The sequence below is a fragment of the Neolamprologus brichardi genome, chromosome 7, assembly GCF_056152115.1.
Source record: "Neolamprologus brichardi isolate AB-2024 chromosome 7, ASM5615211v1, whole genome shotgun sequence".
Taxonomy (NCBI): domain Eukaryota; kingdom Metazoa; phylum Chordata; class Actinopteri; order Cichliformes; family Cichlidae; genus Neolamprologus; species Neolamprologus brichardi.
In genome coordinates, this window is record NC_142110.1 from 60,123,221 (window position 1) to 60,137,022 (window position 13,802).

A 13,802-nucleotide genomic window follows, 5' to 3' on the forward strand; every position below is an offset into this window, starting at 1 on the left:
CAGGCTACATAATAGTCTGATCCTTTATTATTTCCAACTCCCATTAACTTTGTCGAATGGGAGATATAAATGAGTGTATTCAAGCTGACTTCATGAGCACTTCAGGAAATAAGCAGTGCCTCTGCAGGTCCACTTAAATACAAACCAGAGCTCTTCATCACAAACTTGTTTGTGTTTACAGTTATAATTCATGCAGTTGTATTGGACAGCTTATTCTCTTAATGTCCTCACTGACATGTTGGAGGCACATTTTCAGCCTGGCTTCACTGACTGGTTTACTCATCAGCTGTGTTACACTGCTTTCACGGGTCCATTAGCTGAACCTTTTATCTCTGCGGCTCCTTTATGGTAATGTGTAATGTAATAAATAATAAAGCTCATATCTAGCACAGAATCATTTGATAAACCACTCTCACAAAAACATTACACTAATGATCGATTGTGCGGTTTGTTTCCTCATACGGAAACGCCTCGGCTTGTTACAGGATTCAACCTGGTGTGGTCTTTACATGGAGCAGAGCTGCCAATCCTTGGATTAACTTGCAGCCTCCATGTTTCCCTGAAGACTAAATGTCTAATGAGTGAACTCAATTAGCCCGGCATACAGTTTCACTGGCAAGTCTACACTGAGTGCTAAAGCTTTGCTCTGTTTGTGGAGACGAGCACAAAGGTCATCCACTCTAACAGAGTGCTCCTGTGCAACCGCAGAGCAGCTCAGTTCTGATCAATAACATACCAGCACCTGGGTTTGCCATTTCATTTTTCTAAGAACCTCTACAGCTCCTCCTAATACAGATTTACAGATTTGAAAAAAAGCAGCTAATGGTCATCCAATCAAGTAAGGGTCTGCAATTTAGAAACGGCACCATGGCTCTCCACCTGCTGGAAAATCAGCATGTTTATGGAACCCAGTGTTCAAGTGATTTTAATCCCAGCAAAAATGGTTGCTGACGATTTGATTTTATTATGTGTATACACCGCACCACACTGTTTTAATAATATACTCAGCTCGGTGCTTGGTCTCGCACACACAAATATGAATTTGGAACTCATCAGCGCATGTCAGATGTTGCGTCATCCGTCATCAGTGGGGTGGATGCTGGGGGCTGTCAGTTTAAAGATTCCTTTTCACTCCCAGGTGAAATTGAAGATACAGGCTTAATTATGGCTAAATATTATTTTTCCACCACAAGGTGATCAGGACAACTGCAGACTAATTTACAACAGTAAATACATTTGAAAAAAAGAATATAGGTACATCTCAATACAGGTCTATATATGATCATTTCATAGTCCCTGTGGATGTTATGTTCTCCATTTGCATTTCTTTAATGTGTCAACGTACGCCACCCATATGTAACTCAACATCACCAAAATTTATATGTGACAGCATTTTGTTCGACTCATGCCTAAATACAGAATGAAGAATCGGAAAAAGCGTCACATCTCTACGAGGTAAATGAAGTAAAATCTCAGTAAAAATCTGACCACTCAAAACCTTATGTGCTACAGAAAAACACAAATATGGAAAATTAATTCTTTGGTGAGTTCCAAATACATAGAAATTAAATCCAGAAAAAAAATGCAGAGCGAGAACCGTGAGCTGTTCCAGGCTAAGTGAGGGGAGAGGAGACGTCACACTTCATTCACCTGTGAGACACAGGACTCGGTTGAGAAGCCACCAAACCAAGGACTCATGCTAAATGGCCACTAAGCCAGAAACAGAAAACACAGAGGTCCAAGGGAAGCTGCAACACAGCAGCTAATATTTATCTTAAAACAAGAATTGCCATGTGATAGCAATCTTAGAGCCATGTGTGGCAGTTATTTGGGCATTTATTTAGAAATTCCATATGAATGAATGAATGAATGATGGGGGGTGTCATTCATAACAAAGACTATACTCCACAATTACCAGTCATGTCTGAGATTACAACTGCAGTACTGTGCTGTAAATATGTTTGAAACACAGAAGGTTATACTTTTGTGCACGCAGGTAAATTACACACCATACAGAAACATGGAAAAGCTTCAGAATGAAAAATCAACACAAAAAGTAACTGTTTCAAGACAAACTCAAAAATCCAGTTAACTGACCAGACCTACACTACATGCTGCACACATGATCACTAAGTCCTGTGTTTGCTTTGTGTTTCCACGCCCAACAAACTGCAGCAGCTTTCACATTACCACACCAGGAGAACCAAACCAAACCAAACAGGCAAACGCACCAGTTGTTTGGACAATACCACAAAGGTTAATCACAAAAAACACTTTAACCAACGCACAAACCAATGTTTGAATGAATCACCGCAAATACACAACTGGCTAAGACCTTTTCTGAGTCTGACTGCTGAGCGGCTCTTTTGAAGGAGGAAAGCTGCCATGTCTGCCATGAACCGACTCCTGCTATAGATTTGTACAGTGCTGTGTTTCTCTCTGATCCACCTACTGAGGACTGGGTCTTCTCTCCAGCTGATGTATGGATCTCCAAATATACCTGTGGCCTGGCTAGGTAGAGTCTTTGTATGGGAGACGCACTTACTGTTGTAGTGGTACATGTTAGTGTTCTTGTATCATCACTGACAGTTGCCACGCAGCAGTGCACAAACAATGAGCCAATCTGCTGCTATAAAATATAAGTGTGATATTATCTAAAAGCCCTAAACAGATTTAGTCCTCTGCAAGGTTTTGTCTCATTTATTAAACAATGTTCAAAGCAAAGACTGGAACACACATTAAAATAAAGCAAAAGCCTATGTTTTAAAATCTGTGACAGCCACAAAGAAGGCCCAAAAGTTTAGTAACTGACACACGTGTATGTGCTACTGCAAGACTGCAGTTTGCTCTCTTTGGCTCTGTTGTGTATATTTGTTCATGTTTTCTGAAAGTGCTTCAGATTTAGCTCTCTGGACCAGAATACACTTACTATCAGCTTGAACTTTAAGCACCATGAGAGAACTGTTATTTTGATTTGGTGTTTTCTAAAATAAACTGCATCGAAATTAAACCGGAGACAAATTATTTCGCAATTGAACTATTTTGTTCTGGGGGGAAAATAAAATTGGACAAAATTTGCAACCAAATGATGCCGGTTCTGATCTTTGGGTTTACATTGTTTTTAATTCTCCTTCACTGCCAATGAAACAAAGAGCGTTTCACAGTTACTGGTTTCCACAAACACCGTCTCTGAATCGCCCTCTACTCAATCGTGTACATTTAGAGAAGATAGAATGAGCATAAATAACACCCAGATAACTTATTTTCCATCTGCCCTTTTTAGCCACACCATCACGTACACAGAGTTAGTGCAGGGTTGGGTGCTTAAGGGCCATAAATCTCCAAGTCATAATTATTGTGTTATTCTTTGACTGAATGCTCAATGTAATGGATTAACGGTTAAGACGAGCTTCAGGTTCTGCGAGTTACACATCTTCTACGTTTTCAGTTCATTCCACACTGGAATGAACTGAAAACAACAAGCACATCAACTTTCTTACAACCTTTTACAACAGTGATGCTTCAGAAACAACATGAAGCTCCTGATTCACTTGGTTAGGTTTGTTACAAATAATGAAAGTGCTTTAATTTGAGCCCATTTCAGAAGCACTGACAAGCTGACTGTTAGAGGAAATCACCGGCCACTGCTGCCAGACCTGTCAAAGGTGGGAACTCTCTGCAGAGCGTCAGAGCCTTTGTTTGTGCACTGAAGGTGTCTAAAGTCTGCCAAGAGGGCGGGGCCCTCCTGCTGTTATGGCATGTAAATACATCAATGAGTTACAGGGAGCAAGGACTGATTTTTGACCTAATTCACTCTACATGAACAACGATCAAGGTACACGCATTCAATTGGTTATCAGAGAATATGCTTTCATGTAATCATTTCAGCTGAAAAAAAAATTAGCAGCACGTATTCAAGTGTCTTTCTGCTGGGCCGCCAGATTAACAAAGATAAAGTACCAGCAGAGCAACATTATTGGACACACAAATTCAAAATTATGCTTTTTTGAACTTCTACTGCTAACTCAAACTTTACACACCTCCATCACTGAATGAAGAAAAGAGTAGGATAATATTTCTCACCGCACTATGAGGTGCAGATTTTCCTATAAATGACAGGACTGATATTTAGTTCTACAACTGTTTATTGATTTCTTACTACTGAAAGTCTTCTTTTCCCCTCAGCACATCAGCTAGTCACAGGCACCTGCACTATGAAATGACTTAAAGATACCCCGGGTATCTTTCTGTTATCTGGATCCACTTACACCAACAATGGCAATCAGGATAACTCTTACATGAAGCTGGTTATGAACTCACTAAGGCACAAGCGTGTTCACATGACAGGCTTGGCGCTGGCAGCGTCTGACCAATTACACAGATTATTGGAAGAGGATTAAAGGGGATTATTACTTAAAGCTGAGCAGCTAAATATATAAAATTTACAACAGTAAATATATTTGAAATTATTAACATAGGTATGTGCAAATACAGATCTACATATGATCCTTTCATAGTCCCGTGGATGCAATGTTATGTTCTCCATTTGCATTGTTTTAATGTGTCGCATTCAATGTACGCCACCCATATGTAACTCAACATCACCAAAATTTATATGTAACAGAAATCTGTTCAGCTCACCCAAAAAAAATACAGAATGAAGAATCTGAAAGTGTCAAACAAAGACAATTAGATAAAATGTTAACAACTGACAATGTGTTTCAGGGCATTTTAAAGAGTAACATGAAAGTAATGTAATGAGTAGTGTAATGAATTACTTTCTCCTGGGAGTACTTAAGTAATATAGTGCATTATTTTTGAGAAAAGCGTTATTTTTAATACATTTCTTTTTTAAATAATGACCCCAACACTGATTACGCCAACATGCAGTGGTGAAACGTGTTTTTGTTTCCACCTTTAATCGGACCAGATTTCTTGCTCATTTCGTAAAGCCCTGTGCTTTGGTTGAGGCTGCTGTAGGAGCTTCTTCTGTTGGTATTACATCGTCACAGGACACTGACACAGCTCTTGCTGTCAGACATGGCCAGGCCTAACTCGTTATTGTGCACAAACACATGGTGTCGCTATAATATACATATATACACAGATGGATCTATCTATCTATCTAGATAGATAGATAGATAGATAGATAGAGAGATAGAGAGAGAGAGAGAGAGAACTGTATATATACACCCTACTTCATATTAAGATTCTAGATTAAATGTTGCATTAAAAAAATAGACCTCAGAGTTATACTGTGTACTACGATAAGAAGATGTATTAATTTTATATTAGTTATAGCTTGTATTTAAAGCTCACTCTGAATATGTCAGCTAATTCTCATGTCAACAGATGGACAAAGTGATCTAAAGGAGGAAGAGTCATAGTGGACGCACTGGGGTGTCAGATGTGACTGTGTCAGCAGGAAAGAAGAATTCTGAAAGGGACTACAGAAGTCAGCACCAGCTCTGAGTCAATCTGACATTTGCAGCTTTCATATGCAAAAATAACATGGAAATAAATACAAAACACCCCAGAATCCAGCCTCAAAACCGTAAGGGAAAACCCGTTTGTGATTAAGAAATGTGGAGCACAAGGTAATAGCTGGAAGCACAATGAGCTCAGATCAGATCAGTGACAGTGGTACAAACTATCCAGCTAACATCTAATCCACACATAACTGCTGTTCACACAGTTAGCATTTGACTGAACTCAAATGGTGCTGTGAAATATTCACAGACCTCATATGAAAAGCAACCATGTCAATAACCAAATTTCAACCACATCCCCTTCAATGAACTTGCACGCTACAACCTGGACTGAAGCGACACTTTCAAGCAGGGACAAAAGGATGTACAATTATATACAAATGGTAAGAGGTGGTGGGGGTGTACTATTTCAATAAGACTCTAGCTTTAGTCTTGAGTAACACCCTCCTCTGTGAGCTGGACGCTTGCAAACAGCAAAGATGAGATCAACAGCTGTATAGAGTGATAATAAAGATGCATCAAAAGGATTTAAAGCAGCACCGACAACACTCAGCAGCTTCAAAGAATGAATTACACTGGCTACAAGACACAGATTTAGGATCAGACCTTCAGTCAAGAAAGCCCGGGAGCAAAGAAAACATGTCTGACAAACAATGGACACCAGAAATGATGGCAAACAAAATGTGCAGGTAGCTCCAACACTGTGGATCATTGGATTAACTTCGTGTTAACTTTAAGCTCTATGAAAATGATGGTTGAAATGCAGATTTTACGAGGCCAGGGTTTGCTGCATGTTCTTAGAAACCTAAAGTGAGAAAAAGCTTTACAGTCATTTCAGTCCCCATCAAAGGTAAGGCACAGGTTTGAGAGGAAGCACGCCTCCATCGCCATATATGGTCGCGTAGCATGCACAGAAAATGTCATCCATTTCACAAAAACACACACACACAAAAGCCCAGCATCAAAGCCCCCATGGATGTGCTTACCTAGGCTCAGGCAAAATGATTTTCTTGCTCGCCCGGGCCGCTGGAGTAGATTTGCTCTTCTCCATCGCCATCAAGTAACTGACATCGGCGAGCACCGCTTCAAGGTCCGCCATCTTTCGACCCTGGGACGACCAAATCGATTAAATAACCGGGCCGGGAAGGGTGGCTTCTGATTTAGGGGCTTAAAAACAACGTCCTCGGCCAGATGTGACCCACATCAAGGGCCAAGGCGCGCTGTGGGGGCCGGATGAATGGACGACGGCGCTGACCGTCTGCTGGGAAACGGCGGCGTTGTCTGCAGCTCCAAGTCTGTTCAAACTACCATCGTTGTCACGTAAAAGAGGAAACTTACGAGGGAAGACATAGGGTAGGGGTTAGTCGAAATATCTGCAGTAAGCAGGCCCGCTAGATCCACCGTCCTTGCGATTCCATGTAGCGCAAGGGGCGAGAGTAAGGACCTGTGATGTTTCTCACACAGGTAGGTGCGATGCACCACACACGGGCTCTGTCAGGCTCTACAGGTCTCCGGGGACTTGCCTGGTCCTCCTGTGTCCAAACGACTGGTCTGTCTCCAGTGCGGCATGTGCTTCAGGAAGAAGGGAATGAGGGAAGGAGGGGGCAAGGGGTGTTCCTTAAAATGTAAACACTACTGTCGAAAAAATGTTCTAATCTTAGCGGACTGCCTGCTCCTCTCTGCAACACAAAATCAGCCACGCCGTGAGAAGACAGGCTTAACGATCAGTGCAGAGGGGCTGGTGAGACACTGCTGAAGGGGTTAGATGTGGATCATCAAAGTGCCCGTTTGTAGTCTTATGCTCCTGCAGCAAAACGCTAATCTGTCAGGCGCGACCTGGCGTAAATAAAAGCGTGCAAGCCGAGGTTAGAGATAAGCCAGGATTCATGATTTGCATTCCAGAGTATCCACACAGCGCTGCTGTTTGTGCCCCTGCTGCTGCTTTCCTGTGCAGCGTTAAGGCTCAAACCTTCCTTATCGTCTCGTCAATCACGCACAAAAAAGTCACCGGAAAAGATGCGGTTAAACTGCTGACAGAGGTTTGTCGCCAAATTCTGTCCAGGTGTAAAGGAATTGAATCAAGCGATCACAAACCAAATCCAGCGGTACATAGCTAACTGGTTTCTAGCCGCTGCCACTAGAGATATTTGGGTTCGTTCGCTAGTTAGCTACCACGCTAGCTAGCAAAATGAAACCTGCTAGCCACGAGGCTAACTAACCACCAGGATACAGAGCGGCCAGTCAGACACTCTTATTTTAGGCTATTCCGCTTCAGCAGACATATAAAATCAATCCCGTTGCAAAGACAGTCACTTGCAGGCAGACAAACAGCAGCGATTTTCTCAGCAACGTTAAGCTAACGGCCGAGGCGAGGACACTGGAGACTCGTATTGGGGAAGTCTTGCAGCGTTTCCGCTAAACAGTCTTCGACAGTCCGGTGAAGTCAGAACGAGGATAGAGATGCAAAACAATAACCCATAGCTGCTTCCTCGGTTACCCCGAACGTTAGGGGGACCCTCCCTGCCTAAAGACCCAGCACAGAGTTACTGAGTGTGGGGGTGAGGGTGACGCTGATGATGGAGGAGGGGGAGGGAGCGCTGGCCAGTAGTCTGCTTGGTAAACGCTAACTTTTCTTCCTCTCTGTAAACGCTGGCTGCCCGACTGCGCGGCGAGGCAAACTGTCAAATTCTTCAGTCCGTGCAGTGTTAAGAAAAAAAAAAAAAAAAACAGAAACAATATTTATAGTGATGAGGTTAACAGTACGCTGGCGCGCGCCTCGGAGGTGTGAAACTGAACGTTCAGATCAGGTCTTCTTGCTCCGCGGCAGCCCCGCGCGCCTCCTGCCAACCAGGTTCTCGGCGTTCGCAGAGCCACTCGGCTGCTTAAACGCTCCAAGCCTCTGAACGAGTCTCCTTCCGCAGCCTCTGACTGAGTGCCAGTCGGTCAAGTCCGCTTGTTTCAATTAAGGTGTTCGTCGCCTCTAGTACGGCACATGTGTGGCTTAAAGCCCCCTTCTCTATATTTTTTTGGTGTTTTTTGCTAGCACAGTGGCTCTGTCTGCTTTGTAGTTCGACTTCCTCCCACTGCGGCGGGGAGAGGCTCGTAAAACACGGAGCGGCTCTCTCGGCTGTTGGAACGGAAGCGCGTTATTAGAGGTGCTTAGAGAGGAAGGTGTTGTTTCGCTCTGTTTATTTACGTATTACAAACAAACAAGGCGCAATCCGCGCCTATTCATGCACGTGCAGCTAACCTAATCAGGACGCCGTGTCCGCGGTGATTAACGATGCTCACTGAGAACAGCTTGGATTGGCCTGTAGAAAAGAGAGCTCTTTGATCGGGCCTGCTCTGTTTCCGCTGCACTACATTACCCCGCTGCCCCCCACGCCGCTGCTGTTCGCACTGAATTGGAATAGTCACGAACAGTAGCTTCCGACAGTTCATATTACAGCAGTGTATTTTGCGTCAACGTACCCGCCAAGGGATGCGTGCGTTGCTCAGGTGGAGATGCAGTGCCGTTGCATGGCCGCACATGGTAATACTCTTAGTTCAGTGGACGGGCCAAGAGGCTTCAGCTGGCCAGCTCTCTGAAACACTTTGGTAAGGTGGGCGTCAGGAGCAGGGCTGTTTTGGATGAAAACTGCATACAGGGGCCATCATAGGGTCTGAGTGACAAAAAAAAAAGACTCACTTAAAATGTAAAGGGAGGGTGGCAGCACAGTGAGCTTCATTAGACCTGTGACATTGTTCTTGTCATGGCATAAATCCCCCTCTGATTTATGTCATGGGCTGTGAGGTTAAAGATCAAAATTATTACCGCTGATATTTCTGTACTGGCTTCTATCTCTCTAATTCTCTTAAAGAGGTTAAATTACACCAGAACACCAAAACTGGACTAAAACTCAGTGGCAGCAGGTGTGATGGAGGAATGGATCCAAATTGCAAATTTTTGATGGAGGCTATCAGGAGAGAGGTCCAACAGTGAAAGTCTGCAATCATCTGAAAAACACGGTGAGGACTGTCATGGTTTGGTGCTGGAGGGCTTGTCAACTTTGTACCATCAGATTTGCATCCACCATATTATAGCATCTGCAAAATATCTGATCTTTCTTTTTTTTCAGCATAAGAGTGGCCCCAAACACCTTTCAAAGCAACGTCAACATTATTGAAGCAGTGTGGGCTCATCCTGGCTGAGAACAGAACAAGAGGCAGAAGAATCCAAAGTAAAGCTTTTTCCTTCAAGAAGGAAACGTTCTTGAAGGAAAAAGGAAGGAAACGTTATTTATTATCTATCAATTATCAATCAACTATCAATTATCTATCAATCTATATCTTAAAAGATATTTTTTCCCTTTTTTGGTAAGAATCAGAAAATGGCTTTATCACTTAAAAAACAGATATTTTAATCATTTTTAAATGGCTAAATTCAAATATAATTTAAACCAAGCTATGACTGTCATATTTATTTAATGTACAGACTAATATCTTTGTGATTTTTTTGATTCCTTTTTTTTATCATTTACTTGACAACCACCTTTCCTGTTGGAAGGCGCTCTTAATGCTAAACTATATATAACGTGTTTGGAATGTCACACTGCCATCGAGGCCTCTTTTTAGAGGGTCTTGCTTATTTCAGCAAATTTTGCATGAATTCCAGCAGCACTGTGGTCAAGGTCCCCAGTGGAAACATCTTTGGGAGTTTCCAAACAATGACAAGGTGTATGAAACTGAAGCCAAACAGAGGGAAAAAGTCCCAGCGTTTTATTTTATTTTCCTCTGTATATAATTCTAATAAATGCAACTGTATTTCTGAGTTTTGCACAATGTCATATGTATAGGCAGAAGGTTGTGTAATTTTCTTGTGTTGAAATGTGGTGAATAAATTAAATGGGCTGTGGTAACCACATAGAAATTTTGAGAGCAGCTGAAAGGACTGTGTTTCACCCCCATGTGCTGGGAGGTGTTGCCTTTTATTCTAAATGAAAATATGTTTTAATGAGCTGCCTGGTTAAAGTCCACAGGTTAATGTGATTCGCTGCTCTTGTGGTGAAGTGTGGTATTATACAATAGTGAAGCCTGGCTCTAGGACAACTGCAGGTGATATCTTTAAAGCACATTTTGAGCATAAAATCACAACAGTTTCTTCTTCATAGTTCCTTGATAGCTTTCGTGAATTTTAAGTTTAAAACTATATTTCAAACATTAGAATACTTACCATTAGTGATTACTGACTTATCAAAACTGATTATTGAATTATCAAAGATAATAAGACAGCAGCATTTGTCCCTCCATAGTGTAGTGGACACAAATCCCCCCTGGAGTTGTGCCAGGAAGGGGGGATTCTGCCAAATCAAACACACGGGGCTGCCCACTGTCACAAAGGAAAGCAGCTTCTTCTTTAATAAGACAGCAATGTTTGATTAGCACATATCTTAGAAAAAGATATGTGAAAGGACTTGCAAATATTTGTTACAGTTTGGTTCACATTTATTAATCTGGTTGACATCGAGCACTTACATAATAAGCTAAAGACTTGGTTCTAAATCACTTTTTTTTCCTCACATTCACCCTTATTAGCAGGTAACCTCTGTACACCGTCATGTGAATTATACAGAGGTGATCGCAATTCAGAGGAAAACACAAGTGTGTGATGTATAAGTGATTTAGTATGTCCATATGATAAGCACATACACTGGTGGAAGTCAGTAAGGTTTAAGAAAAACAGTTTATTTAGCACGGGCAAGCAGCAGGGGTCAAAGGTGAAGGGTCACATGCTCGAAAGGGTTTGGTGTAAGTTATTACTGCTGAATACGGCGGATGGACTGGATCTGAGGGGTCTGGCAGTGAGAGCCAAACTCCCTGAAGTGTTTGTACTCCCCACAGTGACGATCGCACTCCATGATATATTGGTATCCACGATAACCAGGATACTGGTAGCAGACAAATCTGTTGAGAATTGACAGACGTGGAAATGCAAATGTTATGAAAGCATATTGTGAAAATCTGAGTAGGGTTATTTTTTGAACTGCTGAGAGGATGAGGAGGGGGAAATAAGGAGGCAAATAAGCAGCTGGGGACACTCACGCTCCAGAATGGATCCTTAGAGAGCCAACTTCATTGTTGCACCAACCCATGGCCTGGAGGGAGGGGTAATCGTCGCTGAGCTCACCCTTACGGCCCAGGAAGTTCTCACGCTCATAGATAGTCATACGACACTCTCTGTGGTTCTGGAGGTGGGGGGGTAAAGAAAGAATACATTTGAGTAGTTTTTCAGATCAGGCAAGTCTACATTATTGATTTGTCCGTCACAGCAGCATTCACACACAATGGAGCTTTTTCAGTGGAAAAAAAAGCTGAAAGATAACTTACAGCACAGGCAATGGGTCTGAAGGAGGTCAGTCTCTCAATGTGATAGGCATTGCTACCTCCAAAAGCATCACACTGGGGGTACTCTCCCCGCTCCAGGACAAACTGCTGTCCCTGATAGGAGGCATGCTCATAACCCACCCAGCTGGAAGGAAGCATAGAAAAAAAGAGATCATTCCATCATCCCAAAAGTCCTTAAATCCACTTATACAGAGGTTAATAACATCCTGTCATGTTAATCGTATGTCACTTAATGATGGTTTTCAGCTGCATGTAAGACTGCTCTATCTGTGCGCACATATCTGTTTACTCACGCTCCACTCTCCACCCTGAGGGAGCGAACGGTTTCAAAGCCAAACTCCATCACATTGCAGCACTCAGAGGTGAACTCATGGCGGCGTCCCTGGAAGCATTCCTCATCGAAGACAATGATCTAATGGGAAAAAGGACATGCAGCTGATGGCTGTACACACCATCCACTTAAACTTGATGTGTGATGTCTGAAATCACTTCAGCAGCTCACCTCAAACATATAAAACTACGTTAGCTAAGCTAATCGCTCTGAACTGGGAGATAAACCACTTTTAACAAGCCCTAATGCACAGCTGTGTGATATTCCAATCCTAATGAAGTCTTTATAGCGTCCTAATGTGGTGTGACTTCATTGGGTACTCTCCCTGATGCTCAACTGTATGAGGCGCTTTACAACAAGCAGCTCGTGGTCACATCTGAGGGAAAATTCAAAGGTGCTGATGAATAAAGCTGCTCTTCCATCTGCAGACTCACCTTCCAGTGGCCGGAGAACTTGGTGCAATGGTGAGTCATCTTGTCTGGAAAGAAGAAAGAATTTTATCCACGAGTGCTAACAATGAATAGACATAGTGACAACAGGGAAGCCACACAGTCTGAGAGGTAAGCAGTCATTTTATTCTGATACAGAAACTAGCCAGAAGCTAACCAGTAAAGACAGATGTGTGAACCAGAAATCCAAAAAGTGAAGAACAGGAGATCGGTTCTATTGTCAGACCTATGAAAAAACAAGTCTGTGTCGCAGGTACATTATGTACTTTACACATAATGGGCAGGATACTGGAAGCAGCCTGAATTTGTAATTGCTAGATGGAAAGCACCAGCGTCTATTTATAGTTTGGATACCAAACAGAAGAGGGTCACAGAGGCCACAGGCTTCATTTGGCTACTCTAACTTTTTTCTCTCTCTTTCTAGTTTTTCTGCCCATTTCTAAGATTGTTCCATCATCACCACTGCTCATCGCAGCCACTGGGTGCAGTGATTTCAGCCTGGATGGTGTGTGTTTGGAGTGGGAGTAGATATGGATGTGTGAATATGGGGGATGCTATACCCTGGCTGTGGTACGCTGGCTGACCGTGCTGGATGGCTGTGGCGGCTGGGCGAGGGACAGGAACTCACCTTGCTTGATGCCCTTGGGTTGTCCTGCCGTGAGAGTGAGAGGAGCCACACGCCCCCACCCTTTTAAAGCCTCCCCTGGCAGGGGTCCATGCTGAAAGCCCCGGCTCAGCAGCAGGGAGGGGCTTTTCTTTGTCCCTACCTGACAAAAGCATCGTTAATCTATGGAGGGCCAGAAGTGCAGACACCACATTATCACTGGGGGCAGTGGACACAGAGACCAGGAATATAAGAAATGAAACATAGAGTGCAAGCGGAGAAAATACTGAGAGCCAACGGCATCAGAGAGGGAAGAGAAAAAAGCTGGAGCTGGAAGCTCTTTAACTCTTTATTTCAATTTATGTCTGCAAGTAAAGACCAGTCATTTTCTCAGTTAACTGGTGCTTCATTTTTGCCATTAAATGTGTGAAATTTGCAAATACAATAATGACCTGTCATACCATTAGAATTTGTTGATGATGTGAGACCAACACACACAGACAGAACGAGCTCTGTGTGCATGCCTGTTCATGTTGGTAATAGCA

General features: G+C 42.8%; 2 protein-coding genes across 3 annotated transcripts in view; both read right to left on the reverse strand.

The window, feature by feature from the left end:
• grk3 (G protein-coupled receptor kinase 3) overlaps positions 1-8,637 on the reverse strand; it is a 72,383-nt gene extending 63,746 nt beyond the window's left edge. The window contains exon 1 of the mRNA XM_006797348.3: positions 6,476-8,637. Within this exon, the coding sequence (XP_006797411.1) occupies positions 6,476-6,588 (113 nt within the window). The 5' untranslated portion in view covers positions 6,589-8,637. The remainder of the gene's footprint in view (positions 1-6,475) is intronic.
• A 2,560-nt stretch (positions 8,638-11,197) lies between these two features.
• cryba4 (crystallin, beta A4) lies at positions 11,198-13,385 on the reverse strand. 2 transcript variants are annotated; one of them, XM_006797350.3, is made up of 6 exons: positions 13,282-13,385; positions 12,639-12,682; positions 12,167-12,285; positions 11,856-11,997; positions 11,571-11,713; positions 11,198-11,432 (listed from the first exon to the last, which is right to left on the reverse strand). In XM_006797350.3, the coding sequence occupies exons 2-6, from the start codon at positions 12,675-12,677 to the stop codon at positions 11,285-11,287; spliced, it is 591 nt and encodes a 196-aa protein (XP_006797413.1). In that variant the 5' UTR covers positions 12,678-12,682; positions 13,282-13,385; the 3' UTR covers positions 11,198-11,284. The 2 variants fall into 2 exon arrangements, with proteins under 2 accessions (XP_006797413.1, XP_035766480.1); XM_035910587.2 differs by having other exon boundaries at positions 13,214-13,311.
• Positions 13,386-13,802: the final 417 nt, after the last annotated feature.